Source organism: Malania oleifera, chromosome 2, assembly GCF_029873635.1.
Source record: "Malania oleifera isolate guangnan ecotype guangnan chromosome 2, ASM2987363v1, whole genome shotgun sequence".
Lineage (NCBI taxonomy): Eukaryota > Viridiplantae > Streptophyta > Magnoliopsida > Santalales > Ximeniaceae > Malania > Malania oleifera.
Genome location: NC_080418.1, coordinates 143,879,176 through 143,906,833, shown reverse-complemented (window position 1 = coordinate 143,906,833; position 27,658 = coordinate 143,879,176). Strand labels below are relative to the sequence as shown.

The 27,658-nt window shown below is 36.5% G+C and overlaps 1 protein-coding gene across 3 annotated transcripts; it reads right to left on the bottom strand.

Moving 5' to 3' along the window:
• Positions 1–460: 460 nt before the first annotated feature.
• On the bottom strand, positions 461–27,658 carry LOC131147861 (aldehyde dehydrogenase family 3 member F1-like). Of its 3 annotated transcripts, none has more exons than XM_058097482.1 (10): positions 27,388–27,658; positions 9,372–9,440; positions 6,934–7,030; positions 3,025–3,231; positions 2,781–2,905; positions 2,492–2,596; positions 2,216–2,388; positions 1,708–1,798; positions 1,390–1,539; positions 461–1,153 (listed from the first exon to the last, which is right to left on the bottom strand). In XM_058097482.1, exons 1-10 carry the CDS (start codon positions 27,574–27,576, stop codon positions 914–916), a joined length of 1,446 nt encoding a protein of 481 aa, XP_057953465.1. In that variant the 5' UTR covers positions 27,577–27,658; the 3' UTR covers positions 461–913. The 3 variants fall into 3 exon arrangements, with proteins under 3 accessions (XP_057953465.1, XP_057953467.1, XP_057953466.1); XM_058097484.1 differs by lacking the exon at positions 27,388–27,658 and adding an exon at positions 25,611–26,071; XM_058097483.1 differs by lacking the exon at positions 27,388–27,658 and adding an exon at positions 12,270–12,334.

The following is a 27,658-nucleotide window of genomic DNA, read 5'->3' as shown; positions in this document are numbered from 1 at the left end:
ATTAAAAAGAGTAGAGGTAAACATAAAATATCTTGAAATGAGGTCGTGAAGAAGGATTAACTAACTCCTAAGTTAAAGGAGGAAAATGCTCTACGTCGGATGAATCAGTGAAAAAAGATTCATGTAACCAACTACACCTAGTAAGACTTGAGGTTCGTTATTGTTGTTTTTTTGAAAAAGATTCCTAGAATTAGAAGGCTAGCAAGCACAAATTCTAAGTTCATTATAATTTTCAAACTCTAGTATGATTTACTACCTAATTGTACTAAAAACTACACTTAATACCATAGAGAAAATTTTCAGCACTGTAAGATAGATAAATTGTCTCTTTACTACCAAGAGAGAGAAATGTGAGAAATATTGCATGAAATTTAATTAAAATTACAAAACAAACATGAAAAATTGCTTGGACTTTCGAAAAACATAAGAAAAACAAATACGAAAAATGGTGGACCGATCATACAGCAAAGGAAATTGAGAAATGTTATAAGAATTTTAAGTTTATATTATTTTAGAAGTAACAAAACACTTCCTACAAATATCAAACTAACAAACACAAATTAAATGGCTAGGGGAGCAAAAGCCACTTTATTTCTTGTACATACCATATATGTTGATTGTCCACCCCTGATTTCAGTATTTCACTCCTACATAGAATTTATTTACATCTTGAAAAAAAAATATAATAGGTCCCCAAACTGTTCTAAAATGTGATTTGCAATGGAATATGCCGTCACTTCAATTTCCTGAAGAATGATGGTTCATCCGACTACTGAGCATAAGTTGCTCAACGCAGCCTAACAAGCTTATTCAGATTGATGCATATTGATAAAAAAAACCAAGTAGTCTCCTAAAGTGTTCTCTGCTTCATCTCTCTCTCACTAAAAGAACAGATAAATCTGGTTCAGCCTGGTCAAGATCTCTTCAAACCCAGTATGGTAAGAAGAATTCCCATATAATCATAGTTGTAAGCTAACCTCAGGAGTCTGAGTTTGTTAGCATTCCATGGAGGGTATCCAAACCAAAACTCAGTGAGGAAGCTCCTTCTCAGGACTGCCTTCTGGTGGGTGAACAAATCGAACGAGAATTTCCCATGATACTTGCCGAAGCCAGAGTCACCAACCCCACCAAATGGCAGGGTATCCGCTGCATACTGCACCCAGCACCAAAAACAAGCCATTTCTTTAAATTGAACCACATTCAATGACCATTATGACTAAACAAGGTAAATGACTTTAGTCCGGCTCCCATACATGCTCTATTATCAGAATACACACAGATTATCTAATTCGCTGTTCAACAAACATTTATTCTTCGCGGATCATTCTTTTCTTCTTATGATCTTCAAAAAGAAAAATGAAGAATATAGTTGAGTTATTCACGACATACTTGAATAATATTGTCATTAAGTGTCACGCTTCCTGATGATGTCTCTGCTATTATTCTTCTCTTGAATGCTTCATTTTTAGTGAAGACATAAAGAGCAAGTGCCTTCGGTCTGGAGTTTATGAATTGAATACTATCTTCAATTTTCATCAACTGCCAAACAAAAAAAGGCTCTTTTTTGTTAATTACGGTTTGCACCGAAGAATATAAACATATATAAAGTGCATAACAATCAACCAGTTGGGATTATTTGGTTGTCATGAAGATCTCAGACAAGGCATGTTTAGAAATGTATGATATAGCTACAGATATAGTTCTCACAGTAATTATTGGAAGCAAAGGGCCAAAGATTTCCTCGGTCATGATTGCCGAATTGAGTGGGGGATCTACTAAAATTGTGGGCTCAATGAACCTGCAAAAGGAGGCCAATGATGCTGGAATCAATGAAAATGGAGCATGTTGGTTCCATTTTTTAAAAAAAGCAACGGCCCTGTATGAAATAGAATGCAGTCATTGAAATCTAGGTATTCTTATTGTCAACCATCGTTAACTTTTTATGTGTTATAGAAACAGAACTGACCCATTTCAAATCTATGTAGAGTAAATCATATATCATTTTCCCACACCTAATAAAAATAATCAAATTAACTAAAAATTTAAGACAAAAATAAAGAACTGCTGATTATGATATCTTCTGCCAAATATATTAAATTGTCCAGTGTTTCCAGATTACTATTTATTCATTTATTTTTTTTTTTGTGCACAAGAAAGTTCATTTAAAAAAAAAAAAAAAAAACGGTTGGAAAAGAAGAGAAGATATAAAATTTACAGGTTGTCTTCATCTAGTGAACCGCCATGGACAATAGAAGGTTTAACTGTAGGGTCATTTAGAATATTTTTCAGTCTAGAGAAATGCTGCTCATTAACTATCCTTGCAATACTGCTCAATTCTTTGGGGTTTTCCCCATGCAATCTGTTGATCATGTCTTTCAATAACTCCACCTGAAGCAAAGGAACCGTGAATATTCAAAATCTAGCTGCTGTGAGAATCAGATAACAAATTGAAAATTTGTAAAAAGGAGAAAATCCCCAATAATATTCATACCAAAGTGGATGCAAACTGCTTTTCTACGAGGATATAATCAACTCCAACGCATGCTTGTCCACCACAGACCCCAAATTTCCCCGTAACCAGTCGTTTTACGGTCATCTTATGATTCAGTAACACAATAAATTTAATCAGATATACAAATGATTATACACATATTAGACATTAAACCCCAGAAAATAGACAGCAAAGGAACTGAACTTGTGCCAATTTCATGATAAGAAAATGCTCTATCCATTTCTCAACTATCCATTGTGTGAAATAGCAAGATATGTCATACATTTACCTTTTTGTCCCAAGAACTAGAGAGGGTGTCAACAACAGCAGGGCATTTTCCACCCAACTCTAATGCAACAGGAGTCAAATGCTTTGCAGCCGCAGACATAACAATACGTCCCACTCGGGTGCTTCCTAGGTATTTTGAAAAACAAAAATGAAAAATAATAAAAGGCCCGACATATCAGATTATCTATTAAAGAATTGAAAATGGATGATAGGACAACATAATATTTTCTAAAAATAATTTATACCAGTAAAGAAAATTTTGTCCCACTTCTGCTGCAGGAGTTGTTCTCCAACACTGGCCCCCCCTTCGATGACCTTGATAGCTTTGTTGTCCAAATAGTTGGGAATGGTATTTGCAAGAAGAGCAGCACAAGCAGGAGCCAGTTCTGAAGGCTTTAAAACTGCTGTGTTTCCTGCTGCCACTGCCCCTATCAGTGGTTCCAAAGACAGTCCTGCACATATAAGATTGGTAATTTAGTCATTACAAAAGAGGGTGCGGAACCTGCTGATGATTAAATGGACTTCCTAATTCATTTTTGCCAAGCCAAACATCACAATTAACAGTTGTGGCTCCCTTCAACAACCTCCTCTTTCTCTCTCTCTCTGTCCCCAAAAAAAATGGGAGAAGAAAAAAAAAGAATCACAGTATACATGATAAATTGCTCTGCACAATATACAGACTATAGGAAATCAATATGTATCACGAAGCATATCTTCATTGGCAAAAACTTGGGTATTTTATAATTCAGACATTCATGATACACTCACAATTAAGAAACTTGGACTTCAAACCCTTTTTTCCATTTCATTTATCTATTTATTTTGTAAGGAATGAATTTTAAAAAACTACCTTGAGACCTTAAAGATACACGTTATTGGATATTAAGGCTATCATTGGTATATGCTGACTTTAGGGCAACGTTTTTTCAGTCTCACATAGAATAAGTTTCTTTTTTACAAATAACTAATACATTTAATTTCTGTTTCTATTAGTATAAAAGCAAGTTCCATTTATACATGTTTTTGAAATAGCTGCTTTCTTTTGATATTTCGAATAATCAGACAAGTCAGTGCATGATTTGCCATGAAAATAATCACTTCTACAGTCACATCTTCCCCCTTTATGGTGACCATGGAATATACACATAATGATGCAAGAAAATGGACGTCTAAGGGTCTGTTTGGTATCGTTGTAGTGAAGAAACAAATTATCAAAACACATTTGTTTTGGGTCTGTTTGGTATTGTTGTTTTCTATTTTCTGTGTCTGTTTCTCCATAATGAAGAAACAGATTATAAAAACGTGTTTGTTTATGTTATCAGTTTTCTATTTTTGTTGTCAGTTTTCAATTATTTACCAAAAAATTGAAAACTAAATTTTATGGTTTTCAATTGTTTTGACAACTATTGAGCTGAAATGGAAACCGAGTCTTGATGAGCCCCTGATGAGCTGTAGAGATAAACAACCTTGATGAGCTGTGGAGTGCCAGATTTGATGCGCTGGAGTGTCGGTGCTAATCCCAGCTTGTCTCATTTAATCACCCCATTAAACTTCATTGCCATCTTCCATTTATGTCCATCCCCAGGACCCCATCCATCTATATGAATGGAGATGTGTGAGCGTGAAATTATGTGAGTGAATGTGATAGTAATTGAGTTGAAGGTGAGAACGAGGTGTGTGAGTTGAGTTGAGTGGAGTGCAGTTGCCTCCTCCACCTCCTGTATTTTTCTCCCAGTTTTAGTGAAGGTTGGTGTGCTCCGTGGATGTAGGTCAGCTTGGACTGAACCACGTGAAATCTTGGCGTTCTTTTGTTTGTTTATTTTTGTTAGTGGTGCGATTGTTGCTTCTAGATCCCAAACAACCTATTAGAAATTTTAATATCCAAAAATGATTTTTTTGGATTAAATTATTCATTTTATAAATTTTTAAATTAAAATCAAAATAAAAATATCATATAAATTTAAATATAATTAAAATAAAAATATACATACATTTCAAAAAATAACAATAAGGCCAATTATAAAATACTTTTACTTTTTTCAATTGTCATGTCCAATAAAATTTGTATTGTAAAGTAAAATTTGAAAGTAGAACGATTAAGTAAAATAATTATAATAAATTTTATTTTAATTAATAATTATAGTAATTTTTTAATGTGCATTATTTGTAATTTTATTATTTTAATCATATTTTTATAATATTATTTGATTAAGGATCAAAATGAGCATTTTTAATTAAAATTTTAATTTATATTAGTTTTATAAATGTTGACCAAATAGGTTGCTAGTTTCTAGTTTTTAATTTCTCCTTCTGGTTTTTAGTTTTCATTTCTCTAATTTTTGATAGTGATACTAAATGACCCCTTATGTTGTCAATTTTTTGTTTATGTAGCCGGGTTTTAGCTATTTACGAAAAAAGTGAAAACCAGATTTTACAGTTTTCAGTTGTTTTGGCAACCTATTGTCAGAAATTTTAATATAATAATTTTTTTTGTATTAAATTATTCATTTTATACTCTTTTAAATTAAAATCAAAATTAAATGATCATATGAATTTAAATATAATTAGAATAAATATATATATAAATTTTTAAAAATAATAATAAATCCAATTACAAAATACTTTTACTATTTTTCAATTGTCAAGTCCAATAAATTTTTTCTGTAAAGTAAATTCTGAAAGTAAAATAATTAAAAATAAATTTTATTTTTATTATAGTTTTTTTAATATGTATTATTTGTAATTTTATTATTTTAATCATATTTTTATAATATTTTTTGATTTAAAGATGTAAATGAGCATTTTATAATTAAGTTTTTAATTTGTTTTAGTTTTATAAATGTTAACCAAACAGGTTACTGATTTCTACTTTTTAGTTTTTGTTTCTGATTTTTTATTTTTGTTTTCTCTAATTTTTGACTTAGATACCAAATGGCCCCCAAGTGAAACAATTGGTTTGAAATAGCTGTTTTCGTTCAGTATATAGAAACTAAACAAACCAGTACATGACTTAGAAATGAAATGCTATGCGGTGCTGAAAATAAACACTTCCACAGTCCTATCATGCATTTAACTCTTTAATGGCATCCATAAAATGGTTTATTTGTAACACTATTCTTCATTGTAATGCTATACATTTTTCTTTTTTTAACTGTATATACACTTAGAACTAAATTTTCTACCCAGATAAAAAATTGCTATACAATATATATATATATATATATATAAATATATATTACATACGCATTCTGATACAATAAACAGTACAAAAAATTGAAAAATGAACATCAAATTTGACAACTATTTATTGATTTTTTACTTTTTCATAATATTAACATGCCTCTTTGTGGGGAGAGAGAGAGAGAGAGAGCATGACTACATAGCACAAGTTAGCTGGACTAAATGAAAATATTTTCAAATGGTTTTGCAAACACCAATGTTCCCCTGGCAAGGATGAGCCAGTACCACTAGGCCATCCCATGTCCTCAATGTTTGCTTAATTATTCAGCATTTCCCCCTTTTTGAAAATTCAAATAATGTTGCTGCTCTATTCTCTCATAAAATCAACATGACATATATATATATATAGAGAGAGAGAGAGAGAGAGAGCTTTAAAAAATAGTTTCCATAAACAACCTAGGATACCACTGTCACTATGGGCTACCAATATTTACAGCATGACTACATAGCACAAGTTAGCAGGACTTGGATTGAAAATACTTTCAAATGGTTCTGCAAACACCAATATTCCCCAGGCCAGGATGAGCCCATTACCACTAGGCCATTCCATGTCCTCAATGTTTAACTTTTTTACTCAGCATTTCCCCCCTTTTGAAATTTTGAATAACGTTCATGCCCAGTTCTCTCATAAAATCAACATCACCAATCAATTTGCAGATCTCATGCACAAAATTGCTGCTAACTTGGGTTGTTTGACTTTTAAGTCAATATAAGTTAACGTTATCTTGCTTTACATCACACATTTTGACAATTGAACGATACCAAAGAGGAATAAATCAAATATCCAATCAGGAAAATGTTTTTCAATTCAAGTGGATATTTGACCTAAAAAATTATGCAAGATAAAATAAGAAAAATGTACAAATAAGATTAGATGTTCCTTCATTCTATTTTATTTTACACTAGGTACTCACCAATAGGAAAATTCCAAGATGAGATAATAAGGACCAGACCAAGAGGCTCGCAAACTATTTCTCCTGTTGTGGGAAATGCACCTAATGGCAATTTAACCTATCAACCAATAGCAAATAAGAAAGTTAGCAAATCCTTGACTGAGTAACAATCTCAAATTTAATTAACTTTCACCGGTTCTAGTTCTAGGTAATCCATTCTTTTATTTAAAAAAAAAAAAAACTTTCTGGTGAAGTTCTTTGTAACAATTTTGGTTGTATGATTAACCAATGAGTGGTGAATAAGTACATGATTTCGAGAACATAATTATTGCAATCTCTTCATTAGTTGCGCTTTGACCCTTGACATGGCACAAGAGCCTTGTACTGAGTATTGCATGCCTTGGATTGAATAACTTGCAGAAGAGAATTTTAAAGAGTATGCTGTTTGTGATTGGCCTGAGCTGGCTCATTAAAAAAATTATTCAGTAATTAAATGAATAAAGTTCATGATGAAGCTTTGGCTAAGTTTTGCATGGTGCAGTTGTACTCAACCACAGGCAGCTTACAATGCAAAACCTAACAAAATTCAGTCATAGCATGTTTGCATCTACAAAGCAGAAAAGAAAGTCCACTAAAGTCAATCCCTAATAATTAATAATCTAACAAATCAGCATCTCCTGATAGTTTGCAAATTTTTGACTCACCAACTTAATTCCAAACTGGATAATAATTTTATCACCTAACTGCTGATAATTTATGGTAGAAATCCTTTCATATTTTTACTTAATAGAATATACATATAATAGAATACAAATATACATAGATACGTATACCTAAAACAAATAACACTAAGAATAAGAAGTATTGTCACATGATGGAGCAAATGATTTGTTTCTTATTGTCATTATAAGTTGGTTGAGTTTGTGTGGAGGTTTTTTTTTTTCCCCCAAAAATGATATTATTTTGATGAAATAATTCCCAAAATGAAGCAGCTTCGAACGAATTTCCCCCTGTGGATGCAAATGGAAATACATAAAAATACGAGAAGGAATTAGAGAAGCATGCAGGTACTATTTAGTGGTTAAACGTGAAGGCAGGGGAAGCTTTAAAAACCAAAGGACTTCAATTTTGCAATTGCACGGAATTATCTTGGTAGAGGGGTTTGCCTACTTCTATTGCCAGTTTGCAAGCCAACAAGTTGGGCCGGCATTCTCCCAACTGACTTTCCTCCACATTCCTCCACATGACGGTAAAGACAAGGCTTCCAACTTGTTGCCATAAACCTTCAGAAGTTCTACAAACTTTTACACTAATAATAATATAAAATTACAAAATAACATTTTTAACACCCTCTCTTAATTTTTATTTTTAACATAACTTATAATGCGTACATAAGTTGAGATGCTCTTTGTTGTTGACAAATTAAACTGAATTTCTTTTTCTGTATGAGTTATTTGGTAAAGTAATGTTGTAATTCAGTATGCTTGGTCCTATTGTAAATCACTAGATTTTTTGTCATCACATTCATTGGCATATTGTCACAATAAATAGTTGTAGGTGCATCTTCTATTTGTTGTAGATATAAAGGTATTCTTCTTAACCCTATTGCCTCGCATCCATTTTCATTCATCTAACACGTGTTACTAATGTTGCTCCTTTCACTTACATTCCTTCATATGGAGATCTAAATTCCCTTTCAAATCAAGTTTTTTGTGGGAAATCTAAGATTCTCACCAAAATCAAGCCCTTTAAGAGAATTAATACAAACAATCTCCTTCAGAGGAGAATGCTTAACAAAGTTTTGTCTCGTCTTTGCTTTGTTATCATAGGCGTGAGAATGCCTCTCATTTGTTTTTGCATTTTCTATGTTTCTTGGTACGTTTGGAATAATTTGGTTGATGTTTTTGGGCTCCAATGGGTCTGTCCTCCATCTCTGGGGAGTAAATGTTTTCTATTTCTTTTAGGGGTTTTGGTCGGGGAAGGAAAGGAAGGTGTTATGGAGAAACAGTTTGTTCATAGTGACTTGGTACACGTGGATGAAATGTAATGCTAGAATTTTCTGGGGTTTTTTGTTGATCATCATGGTGTAGGGTGGAATTTTTGCATCATCTTTTATTATAGTGAACGGTTTGTTTAGGGGCATTTTTCTTAACTAAATCGCAAAGGGACTGGAGAGTGGCAATTTCATTAGCTTTCCAGAATATGCACTTTTTTGTTCTTGTTCTTTTTCTTTTCTTTGTTCCAGGAGGATGATTCGTTTTCCCTTTTGTGTCTTCTTGTTGTCTCTTCTAATATAATCCTTTGTTTATTAAAAATAAAAAAAATATGTTGACTTGTGTAAATATGATGGTTAAAAAATAAATAAATAAATAAATAACACAAGCACTATAAACTTAATAGGCCATTGGGTAGATGTACATATGCTGTCCTATCAAATATAAGGAAGGGAAAGATCATGCCTTTTTGCTTGACATCCATTCTTTCAATCCTGCCAATGCAAAATTTATGGATTTGATCACAGTTCCTACCTGCAAAAAATATGTAACATAAAAGAGGTCACAAATAACTATTCAAATAAAAGTAAATAAACATCATGGTGGTGGTGACGATGAACCTTGCAAAATGAGCTTTTCGCCTGCTACATTTTAAACTATGTTGAGGCTAATATGTTGTAACAACTTTTACAGTCTTTATTAGTGTTAAAATGTTTGGTCTTGACTGTAGCCACTTGTAAACTCCAGTTATCATGTATTTTGGGAGTATAAAAGGTTGTCATGTCACTGCAGAGGTCATTGCAGTGAACCTTTCCCTCTGTCATTCTCTGTTACTTTCTGTTGCACTGTAAATCTTGCAGCTCCAATCTTCCCCGTTAAAAATTTAAAATATGTTAAAAAACTGGTATCAGAACCTGGTGCTTGCAATAAAGCTGGCATCGAGAAGGAGAAAAGCAACAAATAGAAGGTACGGCTGGCACAAGTTCCAGGCATTACAGCAATTTCAAGTAGATCAGAAGTTCAGCGACAAGATTTGAAGGAGAAGAAAAGCAAGGATGCTGGTGCACTCTCTATGATTGAAAAGGGAGAAGCAGGCTCCAATCCTTCTAAGGATTATAAGAGCAAAAGTGCAAAGGAAGAGGGCATGGGAGATTCTACCACAAGAGTTTCAAGAAGACATAAATGTAAGGGCTATCAATCTTCAAACATTCAGAAAGCAATTTGAAATTGTAAAGATGAACAAGAATGAACCTTTTAAAGATTCCTCTTCTGATGTTGCTGAGCTTGTGAACCAAATGAGAAATTTGGGTAAACGAATAAAAGATAAAACAGGGATTGACAAAATCTTTACAAAATTGCCACTAAAATTTAATTTTGTGGTAGCCACCATGAAAGAAGTAAAAACCTCTCCAAAATGAGCATCCAAGAGGTTGGATCCCTTAAATCATTTGAGAAAAGGTTGGAGAGCCACTCCCACAGGTTATTTGACAAAACTTTCCAATCCAATTGTACTTGCACAGTAAAAGCAGTGAAAGGAAAAGCATCATCTCATAATCAAAACAAAGGAGAATCATTTAGTGGAGGAAGGCATGGAAGGGAAAGAGCTAGAATGCTAGAGTAATAAGTAGAGGAAAATATAACAGAAAATCATGTGACGGAAGTTCTTCATACAAGTTTCTTGTTTGCAAGAAAAATAATCACGAGAAAGATTGCTGGTAAAAGGACCAGCTCACCAACCTCAATATTTCAATTGCAAGAAGCTTGAGCACATGCAAAAACAAAGCACCAAGCAAGCTTTTCAAAAGAAAAGAAAGTGGAAGGCAGTTTTGTGCATGTCAAAGTGCGCAGAAGCAGAAAACAATCACCAGTATTTTGACAGTGCTTGTAGCAACTGCACGACCGCAGATAAAGCCTCTTAGATGACTTGGAGACAAACTTTCCCTCGAAGGTGAAGATTGGAAATGGAGAATACAAGAAGGTGGATGGCACAGATGCCATTGGAGTTCAAAAAAAGACGGATCCAGAATTGATTCATTAAGCTATGATTTTTAGCCAATGTGGATCAAACATGCTATGCGTTTGTGGTTTAGTAGCTTGAAATGCCTTTGGAGGCAGCAGTCAACATTATAGCAGTTTTAAGCATTTCTTAGGCTCTTAGCAGTTAGCAAAAGAAAAACTGTAATTTTTCCAAGTGTGTGGTAATGGCCTAACTTTTGTGGCTGGCAGTGGCCAAAAACCAGTAAAATTCTCAAGAAGAAGACAAAAGCTCCTAACAGTAGCTTTTTTTCAATCACAACCTTGAACCAACAGTCACTGCATGTTGCAACAACAACCCAATGGAAACAACAGCAGCAACTGCTAATTGCAACAGCAATCAGAATGCCAAACAGGAATTTACTGTGGGGCAAGCTGTAGCACTATACTATACTTGACAAAAGGGACAACAGATTCTGGCTCTAGTGAAGATGCAAAACAGATGCTTTTCACTACATTTTGATTTATGAAAAAAAATTGCCCTGAATGGAATAGGTGATGATTCATGGGAGAGGAGGCTAAGGCACTTAACTTTGGCAACCTCAAACTGCTTCAATAGAAAAATATGGTGCATGCGCCGGTAGCCACTTCACAAGAAGTTTCTTGGAGAGTTTAACAAGGTGCTGGAATGGTGCATACCAACATCTGTGGACCTATGAGAACATTCTTGCATGCTAAGTATTTCATCTTGTTTATTGATGATTATTCATGTATGAACATGGATGTCATTTATGAGACACAGGTCTAAAGTTTTTACTATCTTCAAGAATTTAAAGAACTTGTTGAAAAGCAAAGTGATCATCATATTAGTGCTGAAAAGTGACAGGGGATACACTTCAAAAGAATTTGAAAAGCTTTGTGAAGAAGAGGGAATGGAAAGGCAGCTTAAAGCTGGTTATACATGACAACAAAATGCACCATCTGAGAGAGAATCAAACAGTGGCAGAAATATCCAAGTCATGTAGCTTGAGAAGGGACTTCATAAAACTTTCTGGGCAGTGTAAATACAGCTGTTTTTTAAATTAATAGATGTCCATCAAAGTCCATATCGAACAAGACACCAATTGACGCTTGGAGTGAGGGGAAACCATCTGTTAATGACCTGAAGGTCTTTGGTTGCGCATGCTATGGTCAGGTTCTAAAAGAAAGGAAGAAAAAGCTCAATGAAAAAAGTGAGAAGTTTGCATTTGTGTATTATGGTGAAATGGGAGCAAAGCAAGCTGGAACATAAACCTGTTCAGGTTACTGTTATGTGGCAAAAAATCCAAAAAATAAATTCAAAAAGCTGAAAATATAGAAGAATCAACTCTCCAAGGACAGGTTCACTACCATCTACATCAAACTCGCTGCCCTCAGTCTCTCACCACGTTCAAGTTCGTCATCACAAAGCTCAGCTTCAAGGTAAATAAGGAGTTAGAGAGAAGTTTAAGCAAGATGTCAACCTTTATATTGTGGAACCAGAAAACTTTGAAGAAACAGTAAAGGATGAAACCAGGAGAAGGGCAGTGGGAGAAAATATCAATTTGATTAAGAAGAATGAAACTTTAGAATTGATGGAAAAGCCAAAAGAATAGAGAAGTTGTTGTGAAGTCTATGAGGTGAAGTGTAATCAAGGTCTTAAATTTCGATTTCGACTCAAATTGCGAAGCTCCAAATGTATGGAAATTTCGATTTCAATGTCAATTTCAATTTCAATTTGAAAAAATAACAAAAATAAGTAGTAAAGTATGGAATTCTTTATGAAACTTTTGAAATGGTTAATAGACATAATAATGTAAGTTTTAGGACTAATATATTACAAGTTAAATACATCTATGTTGTGTACGAGGCAGAAAAGTTGTAATATAACATGTGTATCAAACGTATATATTTGTAAGATAATGTGCATTAAATTATTTAGTTAATACAAATGACATTCATAAATCATTTAGATATTATTTATTATAAAAATAATGATAATTTAGACATGAATGACTAAATAAAATGTTATTTTAAGTTTATTTCTTCATATAATTTCAAAAGCTTCATAATAATATTTTGTTTCAATAAAAAAAAATTAAGAGAGAAATTTCCATTCACTCCTAAATCTTTCATTTGAATTCCGAGGCAATTTCATTCTATAGTTAAAATTTAAACAAGTTTCGCTAAAATTTTGAGATTTCGAAAAATTTCCAATGATTTGTTGAAATTTCAATGGAAATTATGTAAGACGAAAATCAACTGTCATTTCAATTTCGAGGGTGACCGAAATTGGAAATTTCAATGGAGATTTTGACAATTTTGTGGAAATTTAAGGCCATGGTTGTAATCTGGACAGCATGGTGCAAAGGAGCAATGTGAGATACAGTCAGAAGGATATTCACAGCATATTGGAGTTGACATAGCAACTTCACTACAGAATCACCACTATACAAGCTCTCATTGCCTTGGCAGCTCAAGAGGGTCTGTTATTGAACCAACTTCATGTAAAATTAGATTTCTTGAATGGTGAATTTAAAAAGAGGTGTATGCAAAAGAACCTCAAAGTTTCATGGTTGAAGGCCAAGCTGACAAGGTGCATATGTTGAAAAAGGCATTATATGGCTGAGGCAAGCACCAAGAACTTGGGCATCTGGTCAAATAGATGGGTATTTCATGGGAAAAGGCCTTCGAAAGAAGCATGAGGAGCCAACCTTGTCTGTGAAAAAGCAAGGTTTGAAGGATATTTATATTGTTGCATTTTTTGTTGACGATTCAGGGGTAACTGCCAGAGTCCAGACAGTGGAACTTGAGTTATGGGCTTGGAAAGGTATCCACTCAAGCAAGGAATGGAGGAAAGCTTTGACCCTCATTCTCCTTATCACCTTTTGGTTTGGGCGGAGGGAAAGAAATAGGAGAGAACGATCAGCTACACCATTATATGTTATCAAAAACTGATGGATTGCTACTTGTACTTGTTGGCACAGTGGGTTGTTTTTGATTGACACTTACGTATTTATCGACTTCTTTGACACCCTGCAGTGTGGGTGATTTCCTTTTGTATATTGTACTTGGGTAGCATCCTTTGATGCCCTTTAATGAATTTTTTTTTGCTGATAAAAAAAAACATTGATATTCACTGGAAATAATGAAATGCAGATTTTAAAATTCAAGGAAGAAATTATGAAAGCCATGAGAAAAGTGCCTTTGGTGTTACGAGCATAGCTTGTTCAGGGTATTATGCTTGCCTGTGACCACTTGCCTTGTGTGCATGGGATGGGTTACCATCGTATAAATAATAGTATAGGTTTTATGCTTTGAGTTTATGTAAGCTTTAGTGTAGGATGGGAGTATGATTCCTTGGACATTTTGATGTTTCCTAGTGTCAGAGGGGAAAAAGATACTGCAAGAGGGGAAAAAGTGAGGCAAGGAAGCACACAGCAAGGTCCTGTCTTTCTCGTACCTTTCCATCGTCCGGCTCAGGAATAATGCTTTTGGGTATCTATGAGATTGAGTATGGGGCACACTTGGTCATGTTATAAAGCTGCTTAGGGGAGGGTGAGTCTTCATCACTCTTGTAAAACTCACTAGCATTTGTTAAACATATTTAGCCTACTTGCTTCCCTCACTAAACACATGTCCCTTACAGAGGTATTGTTAATGAACTACGTTGCTTCAATGTTTACAACTTGCTTGCCATTTGCTTTCATGAATAGTTCACTGCTTCTTCTTACTTTTCATTCAACTGTTGTGAATGTGCACTTGTGGTAAACTGCCGTAATCTTTGGCTGACTAGTTAAGCAATAGTGCTTTGCCTAGTGCCGCAGGGCCCTTTACAAGGTGTGAAATATTCAGCCTGTGACACTTGGGTTTGCTGTAAGATTTTCTTGCCACGAGATTTATCAAGATGAAGATGGTTTTTTTATTCGCCAAACAAAATATGAGAAAAAATTCTGAAGAATTTTAACAGAGTGGATGGCAAACCGTTACTACTCCACTAGTTGCGAATGAAAAGTCAATGAAAGATGATGAAGGAAAGATGGTAGATGCATCCTACTACAGAAGCTTGGTTGGAATTGGCTCTATACCACAGCCACAAGACTGGATATGATGTTTTCCGCAAGTTTGCTCTCTAGGTTCATGCAGAATGCCAGAACCTAGGCCACATTTATCTTGGACAGGCAAAAAGGGTATCGGGATATTTAAAGGCACAATGAATTTTGGAATCAGATCTGAGAAGAAATATGAGCCAGAATTAATTGGTTATAGTAATAATGATTAGGTGACTGTTGATGACATGAAATTCTTTTAACTTTAACTTCCTTTTTTTAATAGAAAAAGAAGAAATTTTATTGAGAAGAGAAAGTAACAAAACGCATAAAAAATCCTCTGAAAATATATCAACAAGAGAACAATATCAAAACTGCCCTCCAATCCGACTGTTAAGTCCAAAAAAGGCAATCCTCTTAAACAACCAGCTGCAAAAGCCTACAACAAGGCCAAATACTGAATCCAATACAAAAGGATAGGCAAAGACATCTTTTGTGTGAACATATGGCGTGCTCTCCAACCGAACCCACCGCGCCCCCCCCCCCCCCCCCCCCCCCCCGGCCCCAAAACAGCAAAAAACCCACACCTCCACAATGTTGAACCATCTTTACTCCTCCCAAGATCTGAAGATGAGGTAGCCAATAGATCCTCCACCGACTCCAGACACACACAATTCTCTCCAAATAGCCCAAATAAATTATTCCACACCCTCCATGAAAAGGAACAATGAAGAAACAAATCCAGAGATAAAGCCTTAAAAATATCTCCTACACTGCAACAGATTGTTAGTGTCAACTCTATTAAGAACAACCATCCAAATTAAAGCCTTGATCTTAGAGGGGAATTTGGCCTTCCACATAGTACAATGGACCAGAAAAGACATGTTTGTATGGGTCAATACTAAAATAATAATAATAATAATAATAATTGCATGAGTACTCCACTGAGGAATCAAGGACCCAAGACCAATAGTCCGTCCTAGAGAAAGGAAGACTACCCTCCAACAAACATAATAAAAGGTGAGCTCCAACAGTTCGCTATCATTAAGAGGACTACAAAAATGAAAACTCGAAGAGAATTCATCTCCATTAGAAATAAAGAAGAAATATGAGAATTATGCAAAGAGGACAGCCTATACAAACAAGGAAATGAAGCGCAAAAGAGCAGAATCACCCACCCAATGTCTTCCCAAAACCAAATGTGGTACCTATTACCATAATAAATTCAGTATAGGAATAAAAAGATGATGAATCTGTGAAATAAACTTCCAAGGATTCTCAAGAGAACATCTCAGCACCAAATTAGCATTCCAACCATTACCCTGCAAGCCAGACTTACTTGTAATAACTTCGAGCTATAACTTTTACTTTTACGGTCTTTACTTTGGTCCAGTTTATTTAACTAGTGTTAAATATGTTTGCCACTTGAGTGTAGTTACTTTTAAATTAATTTTGGAGCAGAAAAGGTTGTACTGTTATTGAGAGCAGTGTAGAGAGGAGCAAAACATATTATTGCAGTGAGCCTTGCCCTTCCTCTCTCATTCTTTTCTATTTTCTGTTATGCTGTAAACCTGGTAGCTCTGTTCTTCCTTGTTAAAATCGGTTTTCGGACTTGCAAACCATTAGAGAGGACCCTAAGAACCAGTAAACAAATTTCATAGTTCGAAACATATTTACTATTACTTTTTTCACTTCTTTTTTCTCACAAAAGAAATATATTAAGAATGAGAAAAGAGAGAACTAGGACTAAGAGAGGACAAGGGGTCCTCATTGCAGAAAAACAAAATAAAACAAAAGAAATAGGTAAAAATAAAATAAAAACTAACAAACCTCAATTTAGAAAACCCCCCTCCGAGCCCTTCCTTTCATAATTGATAGAACTCTGTAATCTTGCTAGTTCTTTCTGAAATTTAGTTGATTTTCTTTTAGACTTATCCAATCGAACTCTCATTCCCTCTAGGATCAGCTAACCACTTACACATATCATCCGAAAATGTTTTGGGTACTAACATCCTGCACACTTGTAAGAACCCGAACCGTGATAAATGGGTTAAATAAATAAGAGAGGGGCAAATTGGAAATTCGGCATATTTCGCCGACGAAACCAAATTTCGTCGACGAAGCCTTTGTTCTTCTCGTCAACGAAATTCAGAGACTCATCGACAAGGAGAAGCCTAGGAGTCTCGGAAAAACCGGTGATCTCAGATTCGTCGACGAAGATAGTGGAAGATTCGTCAACGAAGGCACCATTTCGTCAACGAATTGGGCCGGGTCAAAGGGCTATAAATAGGAATTTCCTTTACTTCCTCACTAAGTAACTTCAAATATATATCTCTCTCTCTCTAAACTCTCCCTACTCTCTCTCTCTCTCTCTCTAGATTTCTTTGCCGATCATTGATGGAATCAGAAATCTAAAGTTACCACGAGGATCGTGGAAGGATTCTCTACAACTTCTATAGATCGGAATCTTATTGCGGAGATTTTCGGGTTTTGGCGAAAAATCGAGGCAAGGCCCGGTTTTTATTTCTGATCCGGTAGTTTTGTAGGTAACTATCTTGTGAGTATATTATGTACTGTGATTTGTAAGTTTTGGAACTCGGTTCACTGTTTAGGGGCCTTGGAGTTCGGGATTGGCTATTCGGGGAAAAGGTAAGGGGAATTATGTTTATATTGGTTATTTTTTAAATCGGACGCAGTGGAACTGTGGTCCACGTTCCTGTGTGTGTTTTGACTACTCATTTGGGGGGATCTAACAGGGAAAATTATGAGTTTTTCATTATTCCAGTTTTGGGAAAAGTGGGCAACGGGCTGCATCCCTGATTTTGTTGAAAACCGAGTATATGTGTGATTTATACTGTGATATTGGGATGGTCGTGCCTTGACTTGTTTAAACCGTATTTGTTTGGAAAACCATGATTTAGATTACCAAATGAGTGTGGTTTGTTTGGTTATATGAGCATGCATGTGTGTGTGATATGTTGAAATGCTAGTAGGAACTAGGTTCCGAAATTGTTCCAGGTACTAAGAGTGTCCGGCTCTATATCCGAGGGCGTGAGCCTATTCCAGCCGAAGGGCACAGATCCACCAGTTAGCGCCGGTGCAATGCCATGGGAGTCGAGGACTAGCCATGTGCCGGTGGCGCCGTGCTTCACGGGTTGGCCGAGCCAACACCAGATTGTCGCAGACCGGCTTCGGGCCGATGGGTGTGATGACACCGGGTTTGCTGATCATGTGTGTGTGTGCGTGTATGCACTGTGTGAACTAGTACTAGATTGCATTCAACTGCGTGTATGTTACATCATGATAACACTCAAATGTCACACACCGATATAACCTGTGTTCTTCCTTATTGAGAGGTGTCTCACCCCTACTGTACGTACATTTTTACAGGTTCTTCGAGTAACTGGAACTAGCGTCTTGGTGTAGGGAGCGTAGTGGCCGGTGTACTGCGTTTAGCGCTAGGTAAGTGTTAGGATTGTAATTTTGGTGGGTTGCCATTTTGGGATGTGTTAGGCACCCGTTTGTACATTTTGATAGAGCATTGTGTCTGCTCTTGCATAGACTCTGGTATGGTACTGCATATGTATGTATGGTTTTTCCGCTGTGTATATGATTGTGTTTGGATGTGTTTAGGGTGCCTGGGAACCCCACGGGGTCGGACCCTCATCTTTTGTACTGTATCTGTGATGATTTGTATGATATACGGACAGGTTAGGTTACATTTTCACCCCTAGGTCCCATTTCGGGGTTCAGGACGTGACAACTTGGTATCAGAGCTAACCAAGTTACTAGATCTTGTAGACTTGGTTAGGCTTAGTTGTGAGTACATACCAGAGTATAGGATGTGGATATGGGTAGAATTGGTTGAGGGTTGTTCGGTTGCTAGACCGGGATTTGTCGACCGTATTCCATGTTTTTCCTGGGATGACGATTCCAATAAAAGTAGGGCAAATCATTGATGACTTTCGTGTCGATGTGATAGGACAGAACTAGACCTGGCAGGGAGTAGTTAACACGATTAGGGTAGATCATTGTGTTAATTGTATTTGTTGTAGGGATACTGATAGATTCCTCTTGTACTGCAGAATGGAACCCAAGGATAATAACCTAGGAAGTGGCTCCGAGGAGACTGCGAGTGATGAGTCTCCTTCTATGCCTCGAGGTTTGATGAGGCAGGTGAGGCAGGTGTTACGGGAGATCGGTCGGAGTGTGAGGAGACGCGAGCGCTCTCCTACTGCTGCGGGGTGGACCATTGAGAAGTTCACACGCATGCATCCTCCGACGTTCTCTGGAGGAGCTGACCCGATGATAGCAAAGGATTGGGTGGAGAAGACTGAGAGGATCTTGGAGGTCCTGCACTGCACGGATAGGCCGCGAGTTCTTTATGCCACCTTCCAGCTATCTGGGGAGGCGGGTCGGTGGTGGACTACGGTGAGTCTGCTAGAAAAGCAGAGAGCCGGTCCTAAAGAGATGACGTGGAGCTGTTTCAAGGAGGTGTTCTTTGATAGATACATTCCGACTTCTGTACGTGATGCGAGGGCAGATGAGTTTTCTGCGCTGACGTAGGAGGATTTGACGATGCAGGGTTATGCGGCTCGATACATAGAGTTGTCCCGCTTTGCACCATGTATGATCTCGAGCGAGTATAAGAAGACTCGGAGGTTCGAGAAGGGCTTGAGGAAGGATATCCGCAGACTGGTGGGTATGCTTCAGATCCGTGAGTTCTCGATGTTGGTGGATAAAGCCACGGTGATTGAGACCGGTATCCAAGAGGATGAGGCAGATCAGGAATCGAGGAAGATGTTGGTAAACTGCCTAGTGGAAATTCAGTGAAAGTTGCTACCGGTAAATCTTGTTGTATATGACATGTCGGGGTTTGATGCCATTCCGGGGATGGATTGGCTGTTCTCCAGTTATGCTGTGATCGACTGTCGTAGGAAGGTGGTAGTTTTCAGACCTCTTGGGGAGCAGGCATACGAATTCGTGGGATCGTGTGTGCGTCCAACGCCATAGAGTCTGTCGGCACTACAGGCGAGGAGACTACTCTTGGACGGATGTCAGGGGTACCTAACTTGTATGAAGGAACCGCCGCGCGATGAGTTGAGACTCGAGGACATTCGGGTAGTCAGCGAGTTCCCAAATGTGTTTCCAGATGATTTACCCGATTTACCTCCGGATCGTGAGGTGGAGTTTGCAATAGAGTTGCTGCCTGGTAAGGCACCGATCTCTAAAGTTCGGTATCGGATGGCTCCAGTGGAACTGCGGGAGTTGAAGGAGCAGTTACAGGAATTACTGGACAGGGGTTTCATTCGATCTAGTGTTTCGCCCTGGGGAGCTCCAGTATTGTTTGTGAAGAAGAAGGACGGGTCGATGCGGATGTGCATTGATTACCGTGAGATTAATAAAGTAACTGTGAAAAATCGCTATCCTTTATCTCGTATAGATGATCTTTTTTACCAGTTGCAGGGAACGCGGGTCTTTTCGAAGATCGACTTGCAGTCAGGATATCATTAGGTGAGGGTTAGAGTGGAGGATGTAGCGAAGACTGCTTTTTTAACCAAATATGGCCACTACGAGTTCTGAGTCATGCCGTTTGGGTTGACGAATGCTCCGGCGGTGTTAATGGATCAGATGAATAGGGTTTTCCATGAGTAACTAGATTTATTCGTAGTGGTATTCATTGACGACATTCTGGTATACTCAAGGAGTACGGAAGAACACGTGAAACATTTGAGGTTAGTGTTACAGATTCTGCGGGAGAAGAAGTTGTATGCTAAGCTGAAGAAGTGTAAATTTTGGTTGAGTCAGATTGCGTTCTTAGGTCATGTGGTTACTGGGGATGGTATATCAGTTGATCCTAGCAAGATTGAAGTTGTGGTCGACTGGGAAGGCCGAAGAATGTGCAGGAGGTTCGGAGTTTTCTGGGACTGGCAGGTTACTATCGTCGGTTCGTAGGGGGTTTCTCTTCGATACACTAAGCTACAGTTGCCAGACACCTTCATAAAGAAGCTTTCTTTATTCCCACAACTCGCACACCTCCACCCATGCACATAAAACTCCAAAGGAGATTCTCCATTAAGGACCTTGCTCCCCAGTCTTAACCTTTTTTGCCTCTTTGATACCAACTCTCTCGAGATTAAATTCATTTGATACATTTCTTCTACCCAAATCTTGCAACCCTTGCACGAAACTTCTCCAGCTTCCTTCTTTCAAACCCTCAGGAACAAAAATCAGAGACTCCTGGACTCCCAACTCAAGAAATCTGCCAATCCAGGTCGGCCTAATTGCCACAACAATCAAGAAGACCAATTTTTTTTTTCCTCTCTCAAAAACCTGCTCAACAAGACCACACTGAGTTCAAACTCTGCAAAATACATTGTATCGCCAACACCATAGTCCTCAACGATCGGTTTCTTGTTTGTTCTCGACCAGAACCAAAAAAACTCCTACCCTTGTACTCTCTATTTTCAAATTGAAGGATTTCCCTTCAATTTGTACTAATTGCAACAGATCCTTCTTTGTCACGGCTAACCAATATCATGGTAGTTTGAAGGATTCCCTTCAATTTGTATTAATCGCAAGAGATCCTTCTCCATCATGGTTGTCAATCAATATCATGGTAGTTTGAAATGTATTTATGCGTTGTGTTTAAAATGAATCTATGCACAAAGTAGCAAAACAATTTATTCCCTCCCCCCAAGAGTTCCTTCTCCATCATGGTTATCAATGGTAGTTTGAAATACATTTATGCAAGGTCTTTATAATGAATCTACACATAAAGTAAAAGAAAAAGAAAAAAAAAGGTAAGCAAGCTTTCATTTTTCACCATGTTCCAATTTTATTTTTTTTCCTCTGTTTTTTCCTTGATGCATAAGAGCAGTAAGGAGTTGGTACAGAGAGAGAGAGAGAGAGAGAGAGAGAGAGAGAGAGAGAGAGAGAGAACAAAATTGAGAGAAGATGGAAAGAAGGAAAGAGAGGGAGGAGGGAGGAGGAGATATACGGGTTGGATTGGTGTTCCATTCCCATTGAGAAAGTAGAGTGAATAGAGAGGTCTTTGAGAAGGATGGGATTAGAAGTGTTGTGTCCAATTTGGATAGAGAGATTGCTCTTGGGCCAGATAGGTTCGCAATGGCTTTCTTTCAGGATGATTGGAAATTTTTTGGATGATCCTCTCAAAGTTTTTCATGATTTTTTTCATAATGGGATTGTGATAGGTGCATTAATTCCATACTTATTGCCCTGGTGCCCAAAAAGGATATTGTTGCTATAGTCAAAGATTTCAGGCCAATTAGTTTGATATTTGTGTATAAGATCCTAGGTCAAGTGTTATCTTACTTTTCTAAGAGACTGTCAAGTGTCTTGGTGGATACTATTTCCCACAGTTGGCATGTTGATTGGTAATAGACAGATTATAGATGCAGCTCTGGTAGGAAATGGGCTGTCGAAGATGTTGTCAAAACTCAAAAGAAATAAGTTGAAAATGGATTTTTAAAAAAATTATGACTGCATTAGCTAGGTTTCTCAGACAGAGTGATGACACAAAAGGTTTTGGAGCTAGATGGAGGCATCAGATTAGGGGATGCCTTTTGTCCATCCATTTTTCTATTCTGGTGAATGGGAGGCTAAACCTGGTTTAGAGCTTCTAGAGGTCTAGAGCAGGAAGAACCTCTTTCCCCTTTCCTTGTCACGATTGTGGCTGGTGCTTTGAGTAGAATGATTCATAGAAGGGTTAATAGAGGCTTGGTGGAAGAGATTAAGATCGGCGATAAGAACTTACCCATAGCATTTGGAATTTGCAAATGACACCATTATCTTCTTTGAGACGTTTGCTTGAAAAAGTGTTGGTATTAGGATAACTTCTCTAAGAGTAGGATTATGGGTAGTGGGATGAACTCATGTCTTTTTGCTAGGTTAGCTAGTTGTAGTGTTTTGAGTTGGTCTATCACTTATTCAGGTCTCCCATTTGGTATAGCCCTTGTTTTTGGGACTTGGTTTTTGAAAGAGTTCACAAGGGGTCAGATGGGTGGAAAGAAAGTTTTTTCACTCTTGCAAGTCACGCTACTCTTACTCCTGCTTGTTTGTTTTCTATCCTCCTATATTACCTGCCCATTGTCAAAAGTCCTAAAATAGTGGCTAATAGATTAGAGAAATTGATGAGGATTTTCTTGTGGTTAGGAGTACATGAGCATGATAAAGACTATCATGTTAGTTGCACAACTGTAATTCGGTAAAACGGGAGGGAGTTTTGGATCTAGGTAACCTGTGTCCAAAAACATTTCCTTGGGGGAAGTGGTTGTGGCACTTCTCTTTAGAACCTAACTCTCTTTGGCAAAGAATAATCCATAGTAAACTTGGGATCCTTCAAAATGGATGGGAAGCTAAAGTTGGAGTTAATATTACTTATTGAATCATCAGAAATTTGTGCCGCATATCTATCATTTCTTTTCCCTTGTATTGGGTACAGTATTTGTAACAAGGAGAGAATCCAATTATGGGAGAATTGTAGGATTAGAGAAGCTCCTTTGGCTATCAAATATCCTTGTCTGTATCGATGATCTTTGAATGATTCCCCAACCCTTTGATTTCTTTTCCTTGCAAAAGAGTTGGCATTCTTGGAATTTTCATTTTTTGAGGAACCTTAATGTGTGAGAGAGAGAGAGAGAGAGAGAGAACAAGCTTTCCAAAGCTTGCCCTTCTGATCAATGTGCTTCAATTTTTTCAGCTCCATTAGGGAGTGACAAAAGAGCTGTAAATCTTTCTTTTCTCATTTGACTCATGTTCCTAATGTTACTCCTTTTGCCACTTACTCCTTGATTTAAAGATAAAGTCCCTTCCAATGTTAAGGCCTTTTTATGGATAGAATCTTAGAAAAAATAAATACGAATGACTTGCTAGACCTAACAAGTATTTATCATTTGATGTGTGTGCCTTTGTTCTAAGAGTGGAGAGACTTGTTCACACTTGTTTTGATATTGACAAATCTCTTGGACCCTTTGAAGTAAGTTGTTTTGTATTTTTGGAGAGAATTGGGTAAGCCCTTCCTCCTTGGAGGTATTTTGCACTTTAATGTTTAAGGCACAGGCAAGGAGAAGAAGAGAAATGATTGCGGCGATGTTTGATTATGGCTATCTTTTGGTGTACTTGGTTGGAGAGAAATACCAAAATTTTTAAGAACTTGGATTCTTCTCTTTACTCGCTTTAGAGCAGAGTGGTGTTTCTTGCATTACTATGGGTTTCGGCAGATAGTTTCTTTCAGCATCCACCTTTAGCAGACTTACAGCGGGACTCAATGGCTTGGCTCAAGTAGAGCTGATAATCTTTGTTTTCTACGGGTTTTATTTTGATCATTTTCTTTTGTTTTGGGAGGATATATTATCTCTGTTTCCTTCTCTTTTCTTGTTATACTCTCTCTCTCTAATAAACTTCTTTGTTTATAAAAAAATATTTTTTTTCATAAATAATATAAATTTCTTTTTTATTGTTCTTACTGCTTGCATTCCTAAACCAATGATAATTTAACAATGGGATTATAATTTTTATTTCAACTCCTTTTTCTCTCTCTTTAGGGGCATGTGTCACAAGCAAGCTCGTTTAGTACATTATGCTTGCCTGTGACCACTTGTCTTGTATGCATGGGATGGATAATCATCATGTAAATAGTAGTATAGGTTTTATTCATTGAATGTGTCAATGCCTTTGTGTGAAAAGAGAGTACGACTCCTCGGTCAATGTTATGTTTTCTAGTGCTAGAGTTTGAATAGCATAGAAACCTCTTTACCGGAGGATAAGTGCTCATTAGTCAATGTAAAACTCACTAGCATTTGTAAACATGTTTAGCCTACTTGCCTCCCTTACTAAACACGATTGCCTACAGAGGCATTAGTAATGAATTGCGAATCTTTTCAATTTACCTCGCGATTCTCATTTGCTTACATAATTGCTTATTGCTTCCACTTACTTAGTGTTTGATGATTGTGAATGTGTTCTTATGAGAAACCGCAATATATGTTATGTTGATTAGTTAAGCAAGAGTGTTTTAGCTATTGGCATGAGGCACTTCACAAAGTGTGAAGTATTCGACCCATGACAGTAAGCCTTCTCCATCCCCATGGAGAAGGCATGAAACTTTAACGAGCCCATCCCTGGACCATTCTCCATTTTCTTAATATTACATACTCGATTCTTCTTTTCATTTTGTTTTTCAGTTCAGTAAAATTGTTATCAAATTTTATGTCAGTTGCAAGAGTTTATTTCTTGCTTTGGTACGCACGCATCAAATAATATCGTGATTAAACTCTGCAATTAAAAAAAGAATCCAAAAGTATGACTCAGAAACAAATAAGTGAGAAAATATATTTTTATTATTTTTCATCGTTCTTATAAAAAATTTAAAAAAATAAAGTGATTTTTTTTTTGTAATTATTTAAAAAACTAAAAAAAAAATATTTTCAAAAGCTGAACAGTCCCATTCTTGCATAAATTTCCCAAAGTTTTCGTGCTCCACAGAAGTGGGTGTTTAGCGACTCTTGACAAATTACCATATTGCTTAGCACATGAGTAAAGAGATAGTATATAAATTTCTGGAAGTATGGAACTGTTCTTAAAAGAAGAAGAAGAACAATAAGAAGGACAGCAACGTGGTTACGAGAAGTTCAAGGATTACCGAAGAACAGAGGCTGAAATCGCCAAGAAATCACAACAATGGAGGCTTTAGAACATCTCTAGGAGTTTCAATGAGCAGGAATATTTGGCATCACAGCTACTGCCAACAGCCTTGGCCATGGTAAACTGCCTATAAACCCTAGGTTTGAGTCATAGCCATACCCATTGAGGCTATATGACCGACGACACTGGAAAGGAACATCGACACTGGAAAATTCAGGACTGTGCACGCCACTCGGGTAGTGGCAATCATGACGGGACCCATCAATCGCAGGATTCCGCCTTCGCCAGCCCCGAGCTCCGATCATAGCTACTGCCCGCGACCACCAGCACCATCATCTTCTTGATAATCGTTCTAGTCGATCAACGTCGCGAAGCAAAATCCCAGAACGTGTTCTTTGTGATACCGTTTGAAAACACGACGTCACATAACCCAGACAACTACTTTGTTTTATGTCTTTGAGATTGCGTACATAAAGTATATATATTTTTAAAATGAATCATGGAAAAATATAACATTCGATTAAATATATTGACATCATTAAAGATATGAACCGAGATTGAGTAAAATAAAAAAAGTTCTTCATGCATGTTGAGTGATTATAGAATACATTTAAAATTAAAAGAAAAATTTTATATGACAACTATAACTTATAAGATCATGTATACAATATAAATAAGAATGATAGAAATTAAGAAACGACATACAAAAAAGTAAAAGTTGTTGAAAGGAGATTTTTTTTTTTTTTTTCTAAAATGAGAATTGTGTTGTAGATGAGTGGTATAATGTTGAGAGATAAATTAATGAATGTATATATTTGTAATAGGTTAGCTATAACTCTTGTACAAGATAAAACAAGGAGGGGCAGCTCAAATGGGTCCGAATTTGCAGCATAAGTCGAGTAGAGTACCGTTGAGGAGTGAGTTAGTTACTGTAAAAGGAGTTAAGATAGAGTTAAACTAACTTGAAATGAGATGGTCATTTGAAGTTAATTAATCATTTCAAGATAATTTTAGGGACTAAATATAGAGAATCGAAAGAATTTGGACAAAAATATGTTTTTTCAAATTAAAAATAAAAAAGGAGGTCAAATTCTTATGTGAGGAAAGTAAAATGGGATGGATCCTCTATTAGAAAAGGAATGAGAGAGAGAGAGAGAGAGAGGTGGGAATTAAAATAAGAAGATCATGCATGTTAGTATCATTTTGGGAGGCAGAAGTATATATTATGCTTCTTACTACATAAGCCAAGTCATAGGGTAATAGCAAGAAGGAATATAATTTTAAAAGAAAATGCCCTTACTAGAGCGTGTCAAATAATTATTGGTAAAGAGAATGTTTACTTGCTACAAATGGCTATTTATATGTCTATAGTCTAATGTCCTCCCCTTTATAAAATTTTAAAAGAAGTAATCATTCTTGCTAACGAGTGGTTATTCTTTGAGAAAATTCTTAATAGTGAACTACAAGCCCTTTAATCCAAGCACTCAAACTCTACAAAATTCAACGTAAAATTAAATAAAAATTAATGATACCTAAAACGGTAGCGTTTGCTTATTTTTCAACTCAAAAAGCGAGAGACCGAGAACAGGTCATAATCACATTTTTGTTATAATTGTAATATATCAACATCATTTTTATTTTGACTTACAAAACACTTACACCTCATTTCAGTTTGCTTTCACAATACAAGTATGGGCTATAAGTAGCTACTTCATTCTAGTAGAAATAAAATTTTTTAAACAGGAAAATAAAAGGAAATAGAAAAAGGGTCATGCCTCATCTCTATAGGTCTCCACATAGTGTTTTCCCAAATCTTTCTTAAGGGCTTCAAAGATGTCCTCTTCCTTTTCTTGAAGGAAAGTGAGAAGGCCTTTGAGCTGTGACCTCCTCCAAGATGCATCTCTTGTCTTCCCACTCCCAAAGCTCTCCCTCACTTCCTCTATCTCAGCTTCCAAACCCTCCATAATGCTCCTCGCTTAATGAACCCTCTTTGGGAATCTCAAACGCTATATATGTAAACATATATACATATCTATATATATATAT